Source organism: Lycorma delicatula, chromosome 10 (assembly GCF_047948215.1).
Source record: "Lycorma delicatula isolate Av1 chromosome 10, ASM4794821v1, whole genome shotgun sequence".
NCBI lineage: Eukaryota > Metazoa > Arthropoda > Insecta > Hemiptera > Fulgoridae > Lycorma > Lycorma delicatula.
Window position 1 is genome coordinate 15,484,010 of NC_134464.1, and position 25,243 is coordinate 15,509,252.

Sequence of the window (25,243 nt, forward strand, 5' to 3'; positions counted from 1 at the left end):
TACGCCTTTCGCCTCTAATCGACAGCGCCGACCCCACAAAGAGCCTAGGCTCCCGCAGGGACGACCCCACCGACCGGGACTTGGTCTTTTATTTTAACCCAAACTCAAACTCCCCTGGAGTTTATGGTGTTCTACCTGGCGACAGGTTTCTTACTCCACCTCTGTTTACATCAATTTCTGTCCTAAGCCTTATTCTTCATCTTCTTGTAATAATTATCAATCTTTACATCATCTATTTATATCATCATTCTTCTTCTTTGCTTTCTTTCTTCTTCTAGTGACCCCCTCGATTCAGTTGTCAAAATTCTACCTCTAACCACACTTCGTAACCGGTTTCCTTTTCTTTTGTGTACATCCAGCATAAGTGTTCTTTATTTTTTAATGTTTTTCATTATTTTCACTTATCTTACTTTCTTCATATCCACACCTCAACGGTCTCAACTTAGTCCCTTTTGCTTTTCTTCGTAAATTCTTTACTCCCATACAACTGTAAAATCCACACAAAGCATTTTTTTTTTTTTTTTTTTTTTTTTATATTCCCACCTACTCCTCTGGAACGGATCTACAATCAAGTTTGACTCGCGCCAGAGGAGTGTCCTTTACTCTAGCTCGCCTCCCCGCCCGCCGGCTGTATGTCCGGCACGGCAGGTCAGTTCACCGGTTAGCTCTTTTATTTCGTAGGTGGAAATTCCACCTACGACAAGCCGTCATCAGCGAGCGGTTTCTTCTTGACGAGCTTCCTCATCTTTCTTCTTTATAACTGCGGTTATAAACGACGAGATCACATTAAAGTTATCCTCGTTAAGTAGCATTTTATCTACCATACAACTGTAAAATCCACACAAAGCAATTAGGTAACCTCTTCCTTCTTCTCTCCAATCTTTTACAACATAGTAATTTCTCATCCTACTGAAAGCGTCATTTGCTGTCCCCCAACCTTCCTTTTACTTCCATTCTTCGATTTTCCTGTCCTCTGCCACCATAGTCCCCAAATATCTGTATTTTTTTTTTATTTTTCTATTTTTCCTACACTTGTCCTTATCAATATATCCCCTCTGTAATTTATACCCATTCCTTTGGTCTTTCCTGTAATTATTTTAATTTCATTCCTTCCTCCAGAACTGTTATCTATTTTTGAAGCGTAAGTATCCTATTAGCTAGAATTACCATAACAGCAAAACTTATCCGGCTTATTTTTTGACCTTCTATACTTACCGCTTTTTTGGCAGTATATTTTTTATCATATATTGCATGTAAATGTTAGACAGCCTCGGTGAGAAGTAGGTTGGATCCTTGCCTAAGAACTCGACTTAGATCCACCCGGTCAGTCATATTCTTACTTTCATTGCTACTGTTTGTCTGATGTAGAATTCTTTATTATGGTTTTACTTCAGTAATATTTCAGACGTTTCTTTTATGAACTCTGTGATCTTTTCAGTGTAAGAACAAGAGTAATGTAAGGTAAACAATATTATCTGATATTTAGGATATTACAAAAAATTATTTTTTAGGTAATGATTATATCAATTCCGAAATAAATTGTCAACGCTTATGTAAAATAAAAGAAACTTATTTGAAAAAATAATTCAATTACAACGTGACTTGTTATTAAAAAAACAAAATGAAATATGTATAAGTTTTTTTTTTTGATACGCACAAGTATATAAACAAATATCAATTGGGAAATAAACGAAAACGATTCATCCCAAGTTTTTTCGTGGTTAATGTAAGGCACTTTTATACGGGATGAGACACGGTCAGAGTAGTGGAAAGGCCGAATTACTGAGTACCGAGGAATTTTAAGAATTATAAAATCTTTTGATTATTTATTTTTATTTTGTTCATTGTGAACGAAAGAAGTGATTTTTAAGATGACAGTTATAGTTTGATAAGAAAAAAATTAAATATCTAACTGAAATATAAAGTGCAAGATTTTTAAAAATAAATCTTTAAATGCGTTAATATTTTTTCTTTTTTTTATAGTATTGTATATCTTTCTTAAGTACTGTTAACTTGTGTAGTCTCTAGAAATCGAAAACAAATGTGAACAAACACATGCCAAAGAGCGTATTTTAAATCGATAGGTATAGTGTGACATTACATGACGTGACATTACATGACAGGGGGGTTGTCTGCTAGATAACCCCCGTCGGTGAAATACAAAAATTTTGTTGAATATAAATATAAGGTATGGAGTAGAGATTACAATTGAATTATTTTTTTAAATTTAGTATCAGATGAAAGCAATATTTCATACAGAAGAAAATGTTTAAAAAAATTAAAAATCCTGTACTTATAATTAATAAATAATATATCTTTAAATATCATGATTGTAGTTCTGAAATTTACCTCATCAATTATTTTTTGCCCATCACTACAATAAAAATATAATACAAGAGCTTCAAACATAGCTACGCATAAGCATCCAATTTTTATTAAATTATTATTACCCTGCAAAAATAGAAAATTTACTATGTATTTCGAAACATTACACTAGTTAATAAATTATTTTTTTTAGGAGAATATTTCCTGAAAAAAAAAGTTTGGTATAAAACTTCAGCAACAAGCATATAAATAACGAAACACTCGTAAAAATGTTAACTTTCTACAATTTATTTTGTATACACCTAAGACTACTAAAAAATAAAACTTATATTTTATAAGCAAACTATAAAAATAAGAAAATATCTCTTAATTAGACTAGTACGTATTTTATGTTTGTTCAAATCTTACATTTCTCCTATTCGATAGGCTTCCATAATTTTTTATTTGAAATCAATTTTTAAGGTGGTTTAAACTATACTAAGCTTTTTTTAACCACCGGGTTGGTCTAGTGGTAAACTCGTAGTTGTAAATCAGCTGATTTTGAAGTCGAAGTTCTCAGGTTCAAATCCTAATGAAGGTAGGTGCTTTTATTCGGTTGTTAATCCTTTTTTTTCCTGTTTAGCCTCCGGGGATCACCGTCAGGTATTACTTCTGAGAATGAATGAGGATGACATATATGAGTGTAAGTGAAATGTAGTATTGTACAGTCTCAGGTCGACCATTTCTGAGATGTATGGTTAATTGAAACCCAACCGCTAAAGAACGACGGATACCCCAGAAAACGTAGTGTTCTGGTGCCCGTAGTGGGATGATTACCGCCTAGCTTGATCGGCGATTACCGGACTGCTCAGCGTGGAGAAGATCATCGCCACCATGTTGCGGAGACCCAAGAGTTTTGATACCATTGCAGGATTCGTGGCTAGGGTTCTTCAGGAGAAAGATCAGGGGGCCCGGGGATGAGGGACAGCCCTCTGTTGAGCTGCCGTTCGCACATGCTTGCACGAGTTGGCGGTAACGATGAGGCACGGTGACTCTCGCACTGCCGAGCAAAAAAAGACCCGACGAGGATAACCCACTCGGGGTGTCCCCGTCAGAGGCATTGTCATAAAGACCGAGTCCTGACTCCCGGAGTGGGGACCCAGGACGGCATAGCCGGGCCTGGTTGATCCTATTGTGGGGGTTTGAGGCGGGCGCAAAGTGAGATCCGACCGGCAGGCCGAGACGTGGAGGCCTGTTAGAGTAAAGGATACTCTGGATTGTGTAATACTTAATTGCAGGATCCGGCCCGGTGAAGAAGAAAATAAATTTAAAAACAAAAAACTAATTACACATTGCATTCGTTTCATTTCGAATAGAACATTTTTAAAATAACTTTTTCCCTAGTCCGTCATTTTCCATTTTCTACCTTACAGTTTCTTTTTTTTATTTTTAACAGGCTAAATCCTCCATTCGGAACTCCCGACTTCAACGGATACCGGTGTTCTTTGGTGGTTGGGTTTCAATTAACCACACATCTCAGGAGTAGTCGGCCTGAGTTGGTTCAAGACTACACATTTACTGGTTGTACAGTTACATTACACTGATAAGTCGCTAATGACTAATTGTTGATGCGACTATAAATAATAGCATTAAAAAAAAGGAAAAAAGGTTTTTATGGTTTATACTAAATAAATTTTTATAATGGTCTTGTTAGTGTCTTCCAGGTAGCTAAACAGGAATAAATATTAATAAAAAATGGACATGACCTCCAAAAACTATTTAACGATATTTTTATCCTAATCATCTGCATATTAGACAATTATAGCGTAAAAAAATACAACGTCGTATCATTCTGATAAATTACTAATTTTTTTTCGCCCGAAAGTTGAAAACTCATTGTAATAAAAGATGAATTTTACCGTATTCAAAAGACCGTTTCTAACGTCATTTCTATTTCTCTATTTACTGTTATACAATTATTTTTATAATGATGCAGTTCTATATTCCTAGCAATTAAAGCGTAATGCACGTTTTATACAGGAACATTTTTTTAAAGGCTATACACATATATTTAATTTAAAAAAAAAGAAAAATTCAGTGGTTTAAAGAAAACCATAAGACCCATAGCACACTGAGATTTTTTTTTTTTTTATTGTTCTAATTTCTAATTTTAGTAATAAATTAAGAGATTTATTCGGTAGCCCTCTTTATATGGTCGTCACATTCTAATATTAAAACAAAAAAAAAATATAAGAGTATTATTTATCCTTTTTAGAAATTCTTTTCTTAATACTGGTTTTTTTTTTTACCATTTGTCTTTATAGTTACAGCCAATTTTAATTGAAGTTTTACGAATAAAATAATCGAGTTTAATTGTTTAGGTCCAGCACTATCATCAGCTTTATGAGTGAACGACAAATTTTCTATTACAATAGTAGTTGTGATTGGTTTAAATATTACATGGGTATTGAGTACTTTTGGCGGTGTAAAACAACGATTGTTCAATTTTAATATTTAATTACAATATAAAAATGTTTTGTCACTAACCAGATGTTGACCGCGTGGGTGAATAACTGGATGGTGTCAATCAAGGTGTCCTGAAACGTTCATCGGGTCAAATTCATGCAAGATCTTTTTCATCCTTTTCACAACAATCCGCTAGCTCACCCAATTATCACTGTACCGCAACTTTTGTCCAAACGACAGATGTGAGTGCTGGACTAAACTCCACATTCACCAAATTTAGCCCTTGGGGACTATTTTATGTTATCTAAAATAAATTTTTTCATGAAGAAGGAGAGGTCTAATCGATAAAACTACGTTAAAGAGTTAGAAAATGTTAAAAGAGTTCTAAATGCGATTTAAAGTTTTATCTAGGTCTTCTAATGACTTTTATAACCAATCTAAACGTAGTATCGCGTTGAAGGGAGACTGAGGAGTAAAACTTTTCTAAAAAGTTGTTTTAATCGCATATTGAAATAAAAATCTGACAGATGTAAAAGAGCGATATGAAAATTGATTCTGATATTGCGATGTGGCCAACTCTTAACTTTTCTCATAAGTAATGAGTATATTCTAAAAATATCTGACTAAACTATACGAAGATTTTAATAGTAATCCCAACTGAAAGGTAATATTGGAGCTTTTCCTTAAATATCTTACCTCAGTACTTAAATATAAGTAGATACACAATTGAAAGAATATACATTGATTTGCGGCTGTTATGCTCAGCTGGATGGATTTATTTACATTTACCATATTCCTTGAATAAAAAAAAATAAAAAAACGATTAAAATGTATGAGTTGTAAAATAACAAAGAAAAACTTAACCGTTTGGATTAACACAATCGCGTAAGAAAAAAGAGTAGGGAAAATTACGGTACTTACGTATTAACGCCAGCGCAGCTACAGCTTTATTTAAAAACAAAGTAGTTATCGGATTTCGGTGGAAAATGAACAGTCTCTTTATTAATTTTAATAAATGGTTATTTGTATTTATTTATTTTATAAATATAATTTAACCAAACTTAACCTACGCTCGCTTCGCTCGCTAACCTTGACTAATTATCACCGTAATTTATTGAGAATTTATTTAATAAATTCAGCAATTATTGCAATTATTTATTATTTAAATAATCAAAACACTCCTCTTAATTAGTCAAGGTTAGCGAGCGTAGGTTAAGTTTGGTTAAATTATATTTATAAAATTAATAAATATAAATAACCATTTATTAAAATTAATAAAGAGACTGTTTTGAATCTATGTTAAACCCTATATCGGCCCATTTTCCACCGAAATCCGATTGACTACTTTGTTTTTAAATAAAGCTGTAGCTGCGCTGGCGTTAATACGTAAGTACCAAAATTACATGTTTAGAACTCTAGTACTGAAAAGTACGTTGGTGGTAAATATGATGTTTGTATTTAAAAAACCATATGAAACTACCGTTCTTAAAGGTAAGAAGGCTTAAATGCTACAGTGACTCGGTCATTGAAGTTCTATAAAATATGAAATGTTTAAGAGTTTGAATTAAGTTTTTTTACATTATTGTATTTCCTTCATGTAAATTAAAGATCTGTTTTTAACTAAAAAAAGAACCATGTTTACCTTCACAACTTTGTTTTGTTTTACTCCTCTTTTTTGGTGAAATTTATATTTCTCATTTTCATTTTCATTGTTAAGACCTTTATTACATCTGAACTTTAATTAGCTGTTTTCACCTATTTTTGTTGGTCCTTGAATTTTTTTCAAGATTATCCTGCCTCTATTTCTGTTGAATTTATTTCGCCTGATTTCACACTGAAGATGAGTGCAGGTCTTATAGTATGATTACCTTATTGTAATGCGTGATTTTGACTTATAATTATACTTTTTCTTTATTAAAATAAATATTTTGTATTATTCGGAAAGCTAATTCTCGTTCTTCTCATTCTTCTCGTTCTTGTTTGATTGACTTCTTTAATTAAAATATTAACTTCAATATTATTATTATTATTCAATCTTATTTCTTCCAAATGTTTAAATTTGTTCAATTTTACAGATCTTATATTTAGAGATTTGGGTGAATCTTTAGATGGACATGCACATTCCGTATTTAAAAACAAGAAAGTGTTTAGCCCTCCTTTTTACGATTTCTTTTAGATGTTTACTTGTTCTTCTGCAGTTCTGAAATTCTTTGAAGAAAACTGTAATATATCGGCAACGTCTAAACAAACAGTTAATTAGAATTCCTTTCGATTCCTTTCCAATTTTATTTGGTTGCGTGTTGCTTTTTTCTTCTTCTTTCTCCAATCTCTATTACTTTCTGTAAAACAGAGAGTTGGTTATAGATTATCCTCTTGTCTTACTCCTGTTTTAATTTGTAATTCTGAGAGTTTTTCCATGAGTTTCACTATGGATCTTGTTTGCAACTGTTTGTAAAATTAATTATATTAATTGTTTTAAGATTCAGACCGAATTCTTCTAGGATGCTAAATGAGAAAGTTCAATCAACTGACTCATAGATAATTTTTGAAATCATCTATTTGAAATTGAATAGTTTTTATGCATTTTCGTGCTATCCCTTATCGTTGTTTTTAAAACTAAACATTTATTCGATTCATGATCTTTCTTTTTTGAATCCCCACTGATATTATCCTAATTATGTATCTATGATTGGTTTGATTTTAAATATATATGTTTCTCTCGTATTTTATGTTTTCTGAATTTATAACAATTATAAATAACAATATTTGTAGCTTAAAAGCGACATTTATCTAAATAATTATGATTATCAAATAAAAAAAATTTACAGCCTTCTGAAAAATTGTCGTTAAATTTATTCGTTTCGAATTAAAAAAAAATCACTAACCATTGTTGAAAAAATTATTTAATTATAATTAATAAATATAAGTATAAATAAATTATATTTATAAAATATATATATATATATAAACATAATAAAAATTATTTAACTATTTAAATAATGCTACAAAAATAAAATGTTATACCCTTATTTAGCTTTTTATTCAGAAATAAAATCAGCATTTATAAGAACTCACCGTATATTATATAATTCAAATCTGAATAATATTGCTTTACTTTTCTGCGGATTGTGATTCTACTTTTTAATCACTTTTTTGCAATAATAGATACTAATAATATTATTAAAAGACTTAAGTAAATAAAAATAAATTCAACAATTGAATGATTTTCAAAGTTATGAATTAAACGTTGTTATTTTTTCGAAAATAAAATTTGGCATAATATTTAATATTTAAAAGAAAAGAATGAAGATGAATGTTTGAAATTTAAATAATGTTTATTTGAAATATTTTAATAATTGAAGGATGATTCAGTTGTTGGTTTTAAGTTAATAGAAACGAAACGTAATTATCTCATTTTTAACTAGCTCGTTGGTGGTTCTCTCTTGTTCTAAAGAGTTAGAAACGATTATTTATAAGAATGTGAACCTATATTGTTTGGAGCTTAACTTTTTAGTATAATTTATTTTTTATTCATGATAATAACGATTTTACTGTAAAAATTCAGCAGTTTTTATTATTATTATTTTAAATAAGAGAACGTACACGGTACCAAATTATTTTAATATATATGGTAAGAAGATTTTAAAAATCCAAATTTCACCATTTTTAATAAATTGCTTTAACATATTTTAAGTAGATAAAAGTAAATATTTGAAAAAGACGTTTTTAATTATTTTTTAGCGGGAATTTGTTAATAGTTATTTTTAATTTTATTATAAAATATTTTTTTTTACAATGCATTAATTACGTATATGTATTATGTATGTACTGTGCATAATATTTTTAATATTTATTTCAATATTTAACATTTTATTTTTAATATTATTGTACTATAAATTTGTTTTTTTTAAAATACATATTCGCATATTACAATCGTTATTTTTGTTTTTATTACATGTAATACACAAGTATATTCTAAATTTAGATGTATACATGTACTAAAAAAATTAGCTTAACGTAAGTTTTTTTAAAATTTAATTAAAGCTTAAATATTGTATTTTTTCACTGAAAAATATCCATTTAATATAATTCTATAAATTAGTCTCATGTTTAAGTAATTTCTATTTACTTTTGTATTACTTTCTGACGCCACTTAATTAAGTACATATCTGATAGAATTTAAATATTTAGTAAAAATTTAAGTATATTTTCATTGTATTTTTTTGTGTTGCCCTGTGTAAATAACTTATATTCAATTAATGTTAACACATTCGTCCCCAAAGTGGGCGTTAACGTCCCCTTACAGGCGATGGAGGCCTTCAGGGGGTTGGTAAAAGGCCCACAGAAATTTGGGGGTGTTCAGGCGATCTAGGAAGGCGATGGCTGATTAAAAAAAGGAAAAAATTATGTTTTTCTGATTTTTCAACCTAAGATTAAATACCTTCAACACTAGTGCAAAATATTAGACAGACACCTGTATTTTATGATAAAAAATGATTGTATTCAAACTACATTAAATTTGCAACCAAGAGACTTAGAGAGGCGAGTAAAAAACAATTAAAGCTTGAATACTTCAGATTTCAAAAATCATCAAATTAAAAAAAAATACAAAAAAAAAACAAAAAAAATTACAAAAATATATTTGATTACATAATAAATATTTTTTAAAAAAGCTTTTATTTAACTAATATTAATATTAACATTAATAAAAAAAGGAAATAAATTAGACAAACCCTCTAAAAGGTAAAAAAATAAGAATTAAATCAAAAATTATAATATATTAACAAATATAAAAATGCACTGAAAAGTAAAAAATATATTCATTACTTTTAATTTTTAAATTTAATAATCATTACATTTATTTATTGGTTATTAATTAGATATTTATATAACTAATTTTTTACTTTTTAGAGGGTTTTTCTAATTTGTTTTCATTTTTTATTAATGTTAATATTTATATTAGTTAAATAAAAGCTTTTTTAAAAAATAATTTTTTATATCTAACCAAATATATTTTTGTAATTTTTTTTAAGACTAAAAACAAGTAAAAATATTTATTTTTACACATCAAAGTTACATACGTGTAACAAATGTCTATCATTTTCATACGATAGTTCATGACAAATGAAAATTTTCAACTAAATGCCTGAATTTAGCGTAAAGGTAGCGCTGGTGGCGTGGGGGTGGGTCATATCAAATTCCGACACCGTAGTGCTGTATTTTCATCGAAGTCACATACGTGTACCAAATTTAATTGATTTTCATACGATAGATCAAAAGATATAATAGTTGCAAGATTTGAATATTCCTAAAGCGAGTTAAATAAAAGCTTTTAATAAAAAAATAATCAGTGAGAAATTGCTCTTATTTAAAATGTAAGTTTTAACACAAAAATAGGATGTGCCACGTTTAAAAACAAACACTTCAATTACTGTTTTTAAAAGCGCATCTTAAAAACAGCAATTGCAATTATTTTTTTAACAGATCGTAAGTTTAAAAATTTTGGAGGGCGCTAGAAAACTTTTTATTTTCAATGTGGTCGGTGGGCGAAAAAGTTTGAATATCGTGTTAATAGAACCTACTGATAAGACTTATGTCTTAGCGGGACCCTATATTGTACAATTATATGAAACTATTTAAATTTAAAAAAATATATATATATTATTAATGTAAATTTTTTTTCTCAAATAATCTCGAAGTTTTGGACAATATTTTCCAATTTTTCTATGTAACTTAATTCTCGTTAGATAATTTATAAAATAAATGTAGTTATAAAAAGGAATTATCAATCGAATTTAATCAAAATAAATTATAAAAAGTCAGATACAACTATATAAATAAAAATTAAGATTGATAACAATGTTACGACTACTAATATCTGAAGGATATTTCGGGAAAGAGAATGCACGATATGAAGATTGTGAATGGGTGTGCTCTGTAACTTTAGTTATTTGTTTATTCTATTAATATTAAACAATTAATCGCATTTATTCTTTGTTACAATTAGCGATTCGCATTTCGTTTAAACATCAAGGGAAAATAACTGTACCAACTTTTTTTTAATTTTATTATATTATTTTGTTTAGGTCTATTTTTCATATTAAAATAGTAAGGGTGTTTCTAGTCTAGACGGTTGAAAAATAATTTACTGAAATAAATATTTAACGAAATAGATTACACTCATTTGGTAAACCGATTAAGGAAAGGATCGATTTTAATTATTACGAAACCACATAAAGTTCTGTATTTAATTATTCATGTGTTGTTGCAGTATTACATATATATTATTGTGTTCAAATCAATAATAAATATTCATTTAATTTTTCAACGGTGGAATAAATAGAAGGAAAGTAAAAATGCGATACTTTATGAGTCGTGTAGATCATTTCAATTGCATCTCATTAGAGACGGATAAAATTCCCAAAAATTGGTAACAGTTAACATCAATAAACTGAATAATAGCCTACTACACTAGTTCTTTCCACTTGTCATCGGACAGTAATTAACTTACCTGCAAATCAAATTATATTGTTTTAATAAGTACTTAACGTACGATTTTAGTTTTTTCAAATCGATTTTATTATTAAAACCAGTTGATTGAGAAAAGAATGGCTTTTCTTCACTTCGATCCGCATTATAATATTCATAATTAGTAGCATTAAGTTTGTCGTCATTGAAATAATTAATTACAACGTATTTATCAATTTCTTTTAATGAAACGCAATACAATTTTAAATCTATAATAATCGATTTAGCCGTAGCACTAAAAGTACCAAAAACAGTAAAGCCGTAACTTCCGATTAGTATATAATTCAATGAAGATAGAAAATGTATCGACAAAAATACAATTACGGAACGACTAAACTTTTCTGGAATCCAAAATTCACTCGGTAATGGTACATCTTGATAATTTATGCAATCTCCATCATTTTTTGTGAAATTTAAATAAATAACTATAAAAATTGGTAGAAACACTGATATGATGGCAATCGATAATATCATGTACAGTGTAATTTTCAAATTAAATTTTTGTGAGGTTTTATTACGTATTATCAGATTTATTTTTTCGTTTGACAATTTTATCTTTAAGTTGTTAAGTGTTTTAAAAAAATCTTTATCGATTATTTTCATCAACGACCATATATTACGAGGTACAAATACAATTTCTACATATAATACAAATGATGATACAATCACGATTAAATCTTTTATCGCTGTAAATCGTTTGATTATATCGAAATTCCACGTTTTAAAAATTTTCATTACCGCTCCGAAAAACATAATTATTGAAGTTATTCTAAATATTAATGTTCTGGAAGAATTCTTTTCTTCATTAAATCCTAGTAAACGTAACACATTTTTTATTATGTTAGTTTCCTTCATCGTCTTATACACTGTGTTCAATATTTACCTAAAAAGTAATAAAAAAAGAGCAATTATTATAATTAAAGATAAATTACCTAATTTAAGTAAATGTGTTTCCCGTTTAGTTAAAAATTCTAATAAAATGACATCCTTAGCAAAGCAGAGCAATCAAACAACAAGTAACAGTTTTTCAAATCCTAACGTCTGATAAAACGAGTTCATTAGCCCGATAAATTATACCTTATGTTTTATTTATTGTGCGCCGTTTGAGAAGACGACATTGGCTAAAGGCCGTTTTAATACGTCAAATTCCCACTTCCTTTTTAATTTGTTACAGAGATCATATTGGAATAAAATATAGATCTTCCGGCTAAAAATATATATATGAAAATTGTGGGCTGTAGTTTAGTTATTTGTTTCTCTTATTGGTATAAACAATGCGGTCGTATTTATTGCCAGTTGGAGTTGGTGATTCACGTCTCCTATTATTAGGGAAAAATAAATTTTTCCGCATTTTTTAATACTATTATATTTTTTAGTTTAAATTTATATTTAATAATAATAATAATAATAATAATAATTGTATTTATATATAATAAATATAAGTTTAGTGTTAGACATTAATATGTATATATATCAGCCAGTCTTTACAGTTTATAAAAAGTAATAGGCAGTGAGTGAATATTTAAGATTACACGAATAATTTTTCGGAGATTAGTGTTTTCATTAATTAATAAAGATATTTTTTTTTAAATAAGTAGTTGATGATCGTTATCATTTTTCCCATAAGGTATTACTTCTTTAAAAAAATGTATAGTTCATATCAATTATCAAATAGATCTACCGTGTGGATTATTTATAGTTTTACATAATTTTTTCATAAGAAGTTTCTGCACAAAGGATTTGTTTGTAGTCAGATAATTTATTTTATCATCAAAATAATTAGAATTAACTCTAAGTTAAAAACCATAAAAGCGTCCAATAAATATATATATATATTATATAAAAGTAGGAATTAAATTTTTTTGTTAATTTAAAGCGAAAGTCCCCCTTTTTCAATTAAAATTTTTCCATGGTGCCTACCCTAAGTAAAAGTATTACTACTCGTAAGAGATAAAAGTAAATAAAACTCATGTATCTTCATTATTTTTTACTTTATTAACATTAAATTGATAATTATAAATGTCTTGTTTCAATTAATTATGAAGTTTTTACAATATTTCGCGGCACCCCAGTGAAGAGACCGCGGCTTCCCGGGGCGCCGCAACGCCCAGTTTGGGAATCACAGATCTAAGGTATTAAATCAATTTATTTTTTTATTTTATTTTTTTCCGATAATAAAACAAAAAACAAATTTAAACTTAGCAATATAATTTTGGGTAGTTTCTGAACGTAAAAAATTGATGAATTTGTGTTGTGATTGACCAATTGATTATTTTCTTAAGTAAAATTTAATTGAATAGAAATATACATTACGTCACAAATTAATTTCATTTTTTTATTCGTTTAAAGGAAAATTATAACAGATTCTTACCTCAATTATTTAGTCCCATTAGACCTTTATTAGGTATTTTTTATCAACTACTATGAAATGTATTCTCATTCAAAAGCACTAATATTTGTGATAGTTAACAAGATAGTAGAGCAAACAGTAAGTAAGAGCGAAGAGTACTTCGAAACTGACTTACATCAGTTTTAAAAGGAATCGGTTTATAAGTATTTCTATAAATAAATAAAAATGTACATATATTCATATTCAAATACACCCATTCAAACAAAATATGGAGATAAACCTGAAATTTTCAAACGATTCTTCTATTTTTGACATAAATTTTCGAACTGAAAGATACTCCACAAATGCATAATTTAATGTGATATGAATACACGGTCTCTACAGAAAATCGATAAAAAAAATATATATCTCTACGCTATAAAAAAAATTGCGTGACTATAATAAACCAAATGGTAAATTTTTAATGCCCGTGAATTTACACGTACTCTTTCTTAAATATTAAACTACAGCCATATTCTACAGTAAAAATAAATCATAAACCGAACGGTACGGTTTATGTCTTTCATTTTAGCGCGGAATATTTTGTTGGAAATTTTTAATGTAGTTTACCTTCCCGGAAGTCTTTCTATTATGTCAGCTACTCTGCTTCGTGAAGTAGCCGACATTCGTCAGTATTCAATTGCACAGGAATATAAATCTTAACCTTTTTTTTTTTTTTTTTATGAATACTGATGAGAAATAAATTTTTTTATATTAATTTTTGGACGTTACTATTTTCTTAAATTACCATGATTTGTGCACAAAATACAATAAAATTTTCTAAACCATAATCATTTCTGTTTATGAATTTTCATAAAAATATATGTTTAAAGATTTCATGGTTTTTAATAACCATCGGGTATGTTTTCTTTAAAACCATTTTATCTCGCATTTTAAACCGCAAAAATATTATCATTTACATATGTTCCGTTCCATATTGAGCCGGTTGGTGCTGCACTCTAGCATCTACTAGTGCTGGCCGGCCAGTTAATCTAATATGACCATTCTACATAAGAATCCCGCACAGTGCGGTCGTGTTTTCATTTCAGTCCAAGGGGACTCATATTTTCTTGATAATGTTCAAGTTCAATTATGCTTAAGGTGTCGTATATTCTTAAGTTTAATGTAACTATTGTAATTCGATCAAAATTTCAAGGGTGACAAGAAATTAAATATAACGATTCAAGAAGAACATAGCTTTGCTTCATTTCATCATCTACCATTTCAAAAAAAATACAGTCCACACTAGCTCCAAATTCGACCAACATACAACACGGCTTTGTAATTTTTTCACTTAGATATTATTTTTGTATTTATAGGAGTATTTTATATTGTTTGTAGTTGCACGATACAAGTCCGGGAACAAAGATAAAAGAAATAGTAAATGATATGAATAACGTTAATTTTCATATAATCAGTGATTAAAATAAAATTAATTAATTAATTCACATCAAGGCTATTTACTACCTTAGAAAGAGCCATGGAAAATGTATTCGGTTCTAGTATCGTTATATGATCTAGTATTGAATGAAACGGGGAGTGGCATAGATGTAATGTATAGTAGCTTATAACTTTCAAATTAAGAGAGTCCAATTAACCAAATATCATATAGAAGTATATTAGTACGAGATTTTGAATGTTAGTAGTAGGCGAATGCAAGTACAAAATTGTAGCACGTGTCGCTTTGTGTGGCTTAATTTCCCCCGTTATTAAACAATGCGCATTCAATATCAGGCACCCTTCATATAAAACCATTTACGGTAATTTTGAGTCATCTAAGCTCAAATTGCCATTACATAGCAATCCGGCAAATAGTGGTGAACAGTTATTAAAAACTTCGAGATCAAAAATAGATTTATTTAGATTTTTATCTTTTTCTTGGTACGATTACTTTCAAAACCAACAAGGAAGTTAAAAAAGAAACTGTCATAGTTCATCAAAAAAGATCATTGAAATTACGTTTCAATGATCTCATTGTCCTGCAAAATTGATCACTTTCATTCGATGGCTTTAGGGGTCGTTAAAATAAAAAGCCTTGCTCGTCAAAGAAACGACAGTCCAACTGAGAAAGTGAAATAGAAATGAAGATTAAAGAACACCGCAGTATTAAAGGACATTTTACCAGATATTACTACTATATTTTAGTTTTTAAAAACAGTTGATCATTAACCATATAATCACATCAAGTTTTGTAAAAATCAGAACAGAAATATTTTCGTTTTATCTTTCACTAACACAAAACCGAAATTAGGTTTGCACATTCCAAAACATCACATCCCCAAACCCTAACCCTACTTACCCAATGATTTCTTAAAATATTCAACATTCTAATAATTAAAACAAAAAACTGATTATTAAATCTTTTCTCGCCTTATCATAGTAGCTTCAGATATGTGGATTTACGACAACAATCTCAAAATTATTTAATGGAAAGATCAAGGCGACAGTGAAGTTCATTAATGTCTCAAAAAATCACCATTATTTCATGATTATTTAAAAAAATCTTTGCACATAAATAAAACAAAGAAGACAACCTCATAGCTAAAAAGTAACGATAAGTATAAGAACTGAATCTGTTTATTAATCGGTAAAGGTTTTGTTTTAAACATTATCGGTAAGTAGGTGTGTTGGTGAGTGTCTAGGCGTGTGTATCTCTGGCTAAAAGAATTACCGATTAATAAAAAGAATTAATACTTTTCAGGGATGTGATACAATATGATGAACGATTAGAATTACGTAAATAGCAAATGTTTTTCTCGAATCAGAGTAAGTAATTAGGATTCGGAAGATAAAATAACTGAATTTAAATATAATTTTTTTTTTTGTCTGTACTTTAGTGATTACATTCCATAATTTTTCAATAAAATTAAATCTGGAAGAAAACCAATAAAAAATTTAAGATATCTATCAAGATTTTCAAAATTCCGACTCTGTGTACAATACGTATCGCAGTATCTAGGAGCTACATATTTTTTTTTTAAACGTGGTGAAAATGCAGAGTTCATAATTCGTAGCATGTAGTACAGTTAAAAGTATTATTAGCAACGATTCTTAATAAATGAGTCACATCATTCAGCGATGATCACAGCAATAATACCTAACGCAGATAGGTATTAAAAATAGAATGAGACCTAAGTACGTTCAAAATGATTGCATTTCACTAAAATACAAAGGTATAAATTAAAATTTAATGTTTACTTAATATTTTTTAAATGTATCTCTAGCGTTGTAAGAAAAGTATCATCTTGTGATGCGGGTTAATTGTCATAATTGTCATCCCGGGTGGCTGAAGAAAACTTACAACTGCACCTTTTTTATACTTGAGATAACGGGCTGCATTTTGTAGTGTTCTTCCTTGTACCGAGGAACTATTTCAGTGATCGTACATTTCACCCTTTTTGACTTTTGGGCGGTGGAAGATGGGGGCGGAACACTCAAACGTTTTAAATGGGACCAGTGGTCATTTAATATATCATTTTAACGAGCACGATGACGGGAGAAAAATAATAATATAACTAAATACTGATCGCCCAATAAAAAATAGAATTAAATTACGATTTGCAAAGAATGATTTTTTAAAAGATTACCGGTAATAATGTTAACAATGAATTTTTCAGGTACTTTTCAAACCGTGTTTCCTACTTCTCAGCAATGTGTTTTAAACCTTATCCTGTACGGAAATTAATTTTGGAGAAATAATTTTACAATTGATAGCCTCAAATTCGATTACTTATCAAACTATTCAGATTTTAAGTGCATTAATCTAATTTCTGTCTCATCTACTAGAGAGTGATAAACGGTTATAAAATTATACAATGAATAATAATTAATTTTCAGCTGTTGTGATACCCATAGAATCTACAAGATCGTTTTATAGATAGTCAAGTGAATTTTACCGTGTATTTAGAATTTAACTACTTAAATTCATACGATACATCCTGCATAAGAGGTATAACAAATTACCATTCAGAATTTATAATGTCGAATTTTCCGTTTGCAAGGGACCTTATCTTTACATTTGCCTGCTTCATATTTTTGAGCTCTTTTGGTAATAACTAATGTAATGAATTTTACTCATAGTAAATAGCTAACCAGTTGTATTCCACTTTACATAAATCATAAATATAATGGTGGAGATTTGTTCTACGATTCCAATAACGAATTATTCTACAACATCATTGAGTTTATCTTAATCGCGTTTTTTATTCATCTACGTAATAAGATAAATTAAATTTGGATTATAGGAAGATTTTCAGATTTTTTTTTGTTTTATTTTATATCCCTGCATATTTTACCACAATATTTATATATGTTATTTCATTATTTCATTTCTTAGGAGACAAAATCCGTAATCATACCCATGATTAAGATTATGTATGTAATTCTTTTATATTATACAAATTTAATCAAGGATTTAGTACCCACATAAAAATAAACGAAGAGAAAATTCAGTATTCACTGGGATGGATTGGACATATTTTCAGATAATATTTTTGACGAGATATATTTAACATACCTCCCGACAACAGTCGATACTTCCTACTGGTTTCTGGTACGAATAATTCAGAAATATTGATTCGTTCATCAAGGTACACAAAGATTTGTGGAAGGTTTTCGACTCACCATTATTGATTAACAAAAAGAAATGGTATCCCGCACTACTCTATTTACAACATAACTTACAAATAATAATATTTTAAATCCATTCTCTAAGGTGGAACTACACAGATTTCACTTTCCGTTCCTTTGCTTCTGAATAAACCGGCAGTATTCTAATGTCTCAGTCATATGCTATTGCAATTTGCACATTAGTTTAGAAATATTTTCGTTTAAATTCAGAATTTTACATAGAAAAATGACCTCGATTATATAACATAAATTTCAACGATGTGTTGTAAAATTATATTATGTTCCTATATTAAAATATTATGAAATTGTATCCAATAAACAAACAATAATAATATTAAAATAATAATGATTTATTATCTACTTTTAACATTAATACCATGAAAATTACACATGTTTTACAGCTTACAACATTATATTATTGTAATTTGGATTGAAACTCAACATAATTCAAATTTAGAACAACTAAACAGATATAATAAATAAAAATAAAAAAACAAATTGAACCAAAAAAGATAATTATTAAAAATAATAATAACTATTTTTCGTTACTATCAATTAAAATATTCAATCATTTCAAAACGAATTTTAGCAATATTAAAGTTTGAAGATAAATTTCTTAATGTGTGCACACTCTCGCGAGCAAGCAAAAATGCAACCACTTATTCTTTCATTTCTTAAAGAAATCTTTCTTTTGCAAAAACAAAATTATACGCTTTTAAATATTGTATCTGAATGATTACAAATATACAATCATAATCCAAATTTACTTTCTGTCTATTTAAAACGATACATATTACAGTTTAAAAATTCATAAGTCAGGCAACCGTTGATTTTCGAAAAGTTACTATTTGAAACATAATTAATATACTTGAGCTACAATAAATGATTTTTATTAATATTTACATTGTAATAGCATCGATTGCATAAATACATTAATAATATTAGATATATATATATGTATATATATGTTCATTTTTTACGTAAAATATCGCAATATATGATACTCGTTTTTACAAATATTTTCTCCATTTTAAGGACGATTTTATATTAGTTATTACGTTTATTTTATAAAAACATCATTTAAATATTTAAATATTATTACAAAGAGTGTTTTGAAATGGTGAGCTGGCTATACATTTTGGATTCTACTTGTAAAACTAAACATAAAATGTTTTTAGGAAACAGCAATTTCTCCTTCGTTCTCCCACTGCCCGCCATTTTTTTTAATTTTTATATAAAAATTTATGTCTCAAGTTCGGAAAAAGGAATCACATTAATATTTGGTAATAAAGTTTTAAAATTATCAAAAAATCAGAATTTAAATATCTTCGCAAATTACAAAATGGCAGCCATGTTTATTTTTCAATTCGTTATATCTCCAAAAATATAATTTTTATCAAAATGTACGTTATTTACAAAAATAATTAATCCTTTTATTGTGAATAAAATGACATTTTATTTATTTTTTTTAATCGGTTAACAAATAGCCTAGTTATGGCAGAAAATTGATGTAATTGTGTGTCTGTTACCATGTCCTTCACTTTATGTTCCATTCGATTAAATATTTATCGTTAATTTTTGTACTGTAAATTAGTATCAAATTAAGTGATAACATTTCACAATATTAGAGGTAATGATTAAAAAAATTAAACAACTACCTGCGAAAATTTTACGTTAATTTTTGTAGACCAATAGGTATACTTTTATTTTAAATAAACATTAACAATTGTTAAAAGTTATAAGAGATGTTCAAACTGTCCATCATTAGAAATTACACTTTATCCGGTCTTTTTCTTAGATATTATCTTAACCGTTCAATAATTCCGGGAGTATTCCTAATTTCTTGAAATCATTTTGGATACTTTGTTGAATATTCTCAATGTTAGGTATCGGAGTTGAATAAACAATATATTTCAAACGGCCCCACGGGTAGAAGTCAAGAGAGTTTAAGTCAGGTGATCGGACAGGCCAGGGCAATGGCCCTCCACGGCCTATCCCCTTTTCATTGAAAATTTCATGCAGGAAATCTGATACCAACTGACTAAATTGTACTGGAGCTCCATCGAGGTGAAACCACATATTCCTCTTAATTGTAGAGGTAAATCTTCCAAAAAAGTGGAAGATTTTTGGTCAAATAAACAAGATAATTTTCTCCATTTAAACGATTTGGTAGAGTGACAGGTCACAAAGGATAGTCATGAAAAATACCTGCCTATATGTTCAGCGAAAACCTTTCTTCATGGCTACGTCATCTGGAGCGATGATCATCGCTCCAGATACGCTGGCTGTGATAGGTCCGAACACCAATCCTGTTGAAAGAAGCTTCGTTTTTAAAACGTTTACACGATCACCAGTAATATTATACACAGCGACTATTACTGGTGATCGTATAAACGTTTTAAAAACGAAGCTTCTTTCAACAGGATTGGTGTTCAAACCTATCACAGCCAGCGTATTTGGAGCGAATTATTATAAATTCAAAAGTGAAAAATTAATATCATTTGTTCTATTATTACTTAATATTAAATTTTATTGTGAGAAAATTATTACCTAATTTAACACTAATTTTCAATACTAGAATGAACAATAAATAAAAAAAATTAACATATAATCGAATTGAACGTAAAGTGGAGGGAGGACATGAAAACAGACACAAAATTACAACATAATTTTTCTACCATAACTCAGCTATTTGTTAACCAAAATTAAAAACTGAGATGTCATATTGTTCAAAATAAAAGGCTTAATACTTTAGTAATAACATACATTTTGATAAAATTTATGGAGAAAAGTGGATAAAATTTAAAATGGATAAAATGGGAAGGGATAAAATTTATGGTGATATAACGGATTGAAAAATAAACATGGCTATCATTTTGTAATTTGAGAAGGGTTTTAAATTCTGATTTTTTGATATTTTTAAAACTTTATTACCAAGTCGCTTACTAAATATTAATGTTATTCCTAAGGATATTTTTTGTTTATTTTTACAAGTAAAATCCGAAAAAGTATAGTCAGCCCACCATTTACAAACACTCTGTATATGGGTAATTAAATCTTTTAACTTAAAATGGTAGTGAGTTGGGCAAATCCCACAAGGATCTCTCGTAGTAATCGCATATTTCACAGTGATCCTCAAGAGTAAAATTACTGATGATAAATGAGGCAAATCGGAAATGTCATGATCAATATGTCCCAACCCTCACCATTTAAACTCTCTAAACCATTACGCATAGTGTCTGGTCACGACAGTAGCCGAACTGTGAGCAGAGGATACCGACCAATCAAGGGATGAACGTTCTCATTTTCTTCGCTATTACAGTAGGAGAACTTTCAATTTATCTGTTACTCACGAGGGGCGATTTGGATTTTGACAAATCTAACAATAATTTTTCATCGTTTCAATAAACGACGTATAGTTTTGGTATTAGCAGATATCGAAGACATAGTCCTTTGTCCATTTTACCTATAATTCTATAACTCCCCGCTTAACCACAGACTTGAAAATATCTTGACATTGAAATATTTGTCAATTTAATTGTCAAACCCAAACAAAATTGTTCATATAATAATATTTTTCGTCAACAAATCGAACAGTATTACCTGCTTTAATAGATATTTTACTAAGAGGAATTACTTATACAACCTTCGTAAAATAATGTAAGATAAAACTAAACAACTATTAATTGTCTGTATAAAATATTCTTGTTCACTTTTGTAACTTATTTTAAAGTTCGGATTAAATTAAAATATGAATAAGATGTCTTCACAACCTGTCAACAAAAAAGAATCATTTAGGTAATATACATTAATTACGATTGAAAATTCGTAGCAAATCGTTTTCAATAAAGAATAATAATATATATTTTTATCGTTAACAAAATATTTTAATATTTTCATTCGAAAATATACAATAAAAATTTAGTGTAATTTTTCATTATCTTTGTTAAAACAATACAGTCTTTGTCCATATTCGATACACTGACATTAAATGTTGATATAAATAAAACATTTCCCAACAAAATAGATGGATAATAGATTAAAGAAAATTTTGTTAATACTCAAGCGAAAATTAAAGTTTATTTTAAAATACATGTCTCCATTATTTTCTAGCCGATTAGTGTTTTGTTATAGTTTTCATGTATGCTGTTTGATTTATTATTTAGCATAAATTGTAATAATTTATAAATCGGTTAATAAACTAGTATGTTTGATTTGATACGAGTATCTTAAGAATAATATGTATATGTACACACTTTATATTCTCAAATTTTTTCAATTTTTTTTTACATTCACAGTAAATTCATAAATAATATATTATTTATTTATAATTTATTTTAGAATGCACGGTGTAAATTACCTAATACTTTTTCTAATGAAATTTCTCAGCAGTATCCTTAACCTGCTTTTTGTAATTATTCTGCTGCTTCGTTAAATGTGGATTCACAAAAAAAATATAATGGAATAAATAAATATATATGTATTATATAGGGTAAAAATAACGTACTTGTTATTTTATATGATTACAAGTATATATACGAGAGCTATTCAGAAAGTAAGGAACGTTTCCACCTGACGCCGCCAGGCGCAAGCCAATCGCGTATATATTGGTGTGCTCGTGCCGGCACCTCAGTCAGCGTCCAGCCGTGACAACGGGAACATCTCCGCACTGCCCGTTTTTTTTTTATATACAAATTTGAAATGTGTGCTGCAACAGAAAATCCCGCCAGTTCCGAGGTGCGGTCTTTGATTCGTTTTTTGATAGCAAAAAACTTAAAACCAATAGAAGTTCATCGGGAACTGTGTGAAGTGTACGGGAACAACGTAATGAGTGAAAGTTCTGTCAGGAAGTGGTGTTGAAAAATGGCGGAACAAACGTTCACGATAAAGAGAAGAGTGGACGTCCGAGCATTGTGACTGACGATCTGGTCACCAAAGTTGACGAAAAGATTCGTGAAAACCGCCGTTTCACAATAACTGAGCTTTCTCTATGTTTCCCACAAGTTTCACGGACTCCATTGTTTGAAATTGTTTCACAGAAGCTAGGCTACCATAAATTTTGTGCAAGACGGTGGCGTCACTGAGTGGTTGAGATCACAGGCGGCAGAATTCTATGACACAGTAATTTCAAAGCTTGTCCACAGCCGTCTGGAAAGGACAGTGGGGCACGTCGAAAAAGGTGAGTTGAACTTGGAGGTTCATCGCACAGATTGAATCGTGGCAAAGCAGAAGGCATTGGGAGCTGAATTACTACCTTACACAGCTCCTCACTGGCCACGACAAGTTTGGAGCTTACCTGCACAGATTCCACCTACGTGCAGACTTTGGATGTGTCTAATACGGGGAAGTAGATACCCCAGAGCACATCTTCTTCGACTGTGGAAAGTGGATGCCGCTACGGAGAGACTTCGGGGTATAAACCCCGACAATATGTTGGAGTATATGCTCAGGGGAAATACAGAGTGGCTTGCAGCAGCAGAACTAGGCACAAAGATTTTGCGAAAGAAGGATTAGGTTGGACAGCTGAACAGATAGTGAGGAGAAACGGGATGCAACCATGTCTGACTTAACTTAAATGAGGAGGCGAGGTTCTCCGATAATAACATGCGGACCATCTCGATTCCCCCCCCCCTCCGAGGGGAGAAGATCCCACCTCGTAGCGTGTCCGGTCGCTACACCACCCCCTACGTTCCTAGCCACATGAGGAGTCCGAAGTTACTTGTTGTCTGATTGGCCGAGTCGAACATTAATTAGATTCGTTTACATTCTTCAAAATAACATGCGAACCGTCCAGCCGAACACAAAAGACCAGCGAAAACCTCAAGAAGTCAGGTGTTGGATACCGGACTGGAGAGCGAAGGAGAAAAGACAGCCCTCTGCACAGCTGGCGTTCATTCGGGCTTGCATGGATGAGCGACAGTGATGATGCACGGGGACTCACACTGAGCTCGAAGGCAACTCTTGGGGCTGACTAATGCTTAAATGCGGTTTCCGGCCTCGCGATGCGGGGCTGGTGAAGTGGAGGTTTAGTCGGTAGGAAGCAGGCTACACACGCCGTTAACATCTGTGGAACCTGTTAGCCGCCCGACACTTTGTCCGGAAATGGGATTACTCCCCTAACCAAAGGAAAAATGAAAAAAGTATATATACATACTCGTACATCGCTTTCCAATATTTTTTTTTACTTTTCTTAATAAACTGTAAAGAAAAAATAAAATCACAAACTGAATTTAAGTAATTAAACAAAAAAAAAAGTTTACTTACATTTACGAAATTTTCTAAATTTATGACGTATAGTCCAAAAGGTTTTACATGAAATGGTGCAGTTGACCTTATCATCATTATAAGTAACATTTTCTTAAACCATTGTGGTTTATCTACCCAAGAACACTCTCCCAAACACCTTCGCAGATCATCGTACTAAAAATATCAGTGAAGTCTATTATTCAATGTAGAATTTTGGTAAGTTCTGTAAACTTTATTATAACATTTAAATTTTTACGCATGCATAGTTCAATTGTATTGTGGGAAAATAACAGTACACTCAGAAATTTACTTTGTAAAAAAGTTTAATATGTCTTCAGGTTTCCAAAAATCTACCTCTAATCTTATCCTACATTTCTTGTCTTTTATAATTCCATTAATTGTAACGAATTATTTTTTTCGTTTGGTTTTTACTCCAAACAACCTGAAGTTTACTTATTACCAAACAATAAAAAGTACAAAAGAAAGAATATTGTAGTAAACGTTAAGCTGTAAACAAATCGCTTCATTGTCTCACAATATATTTATTAAAAAAATTATATATTTATTTAAATCGGTTATTTTTTTATGAACCTCTAGTAAATTATCACACATCCCCATTCATTATATGTAAAGGAATGGGGATTCCTTTTTCCCTTAAAAAGATTTTACTAAAAATTTACA

At 29.6% G+C, this 25,243-nt stretch overlaps 1 protein-coding gene across 1 annotated transcript in view; it reads right to left on the minus strand.

The window, feature by feature from the left end:
• The window catches only part of LOC142331365 (odorant receptor 56a-like), a 309,107-nt gene that overhangs the window by 3,849 nt on the left and 280,015 nt on the right, over positions 1-25,243 (minus strand). The window contains exons 2-3 of the mRNA XM_075377214.1: positions 24,581-24,736; positions 2,350-2,451 (exon numbers count right to left, since the gene is read on the minus strand). Of these exons, the coding sequence (XP_075233329.1) occupies positions 2,350-2,451; positions 24,581-24,670 (192 nt within the window). The 5' untranslated portion in view covers positions 24,671-24,736. The remainder of the gene's footprint in view (positions 1-2,349; positions 2,452-24,580; positions 24,737-25,243) is intronic.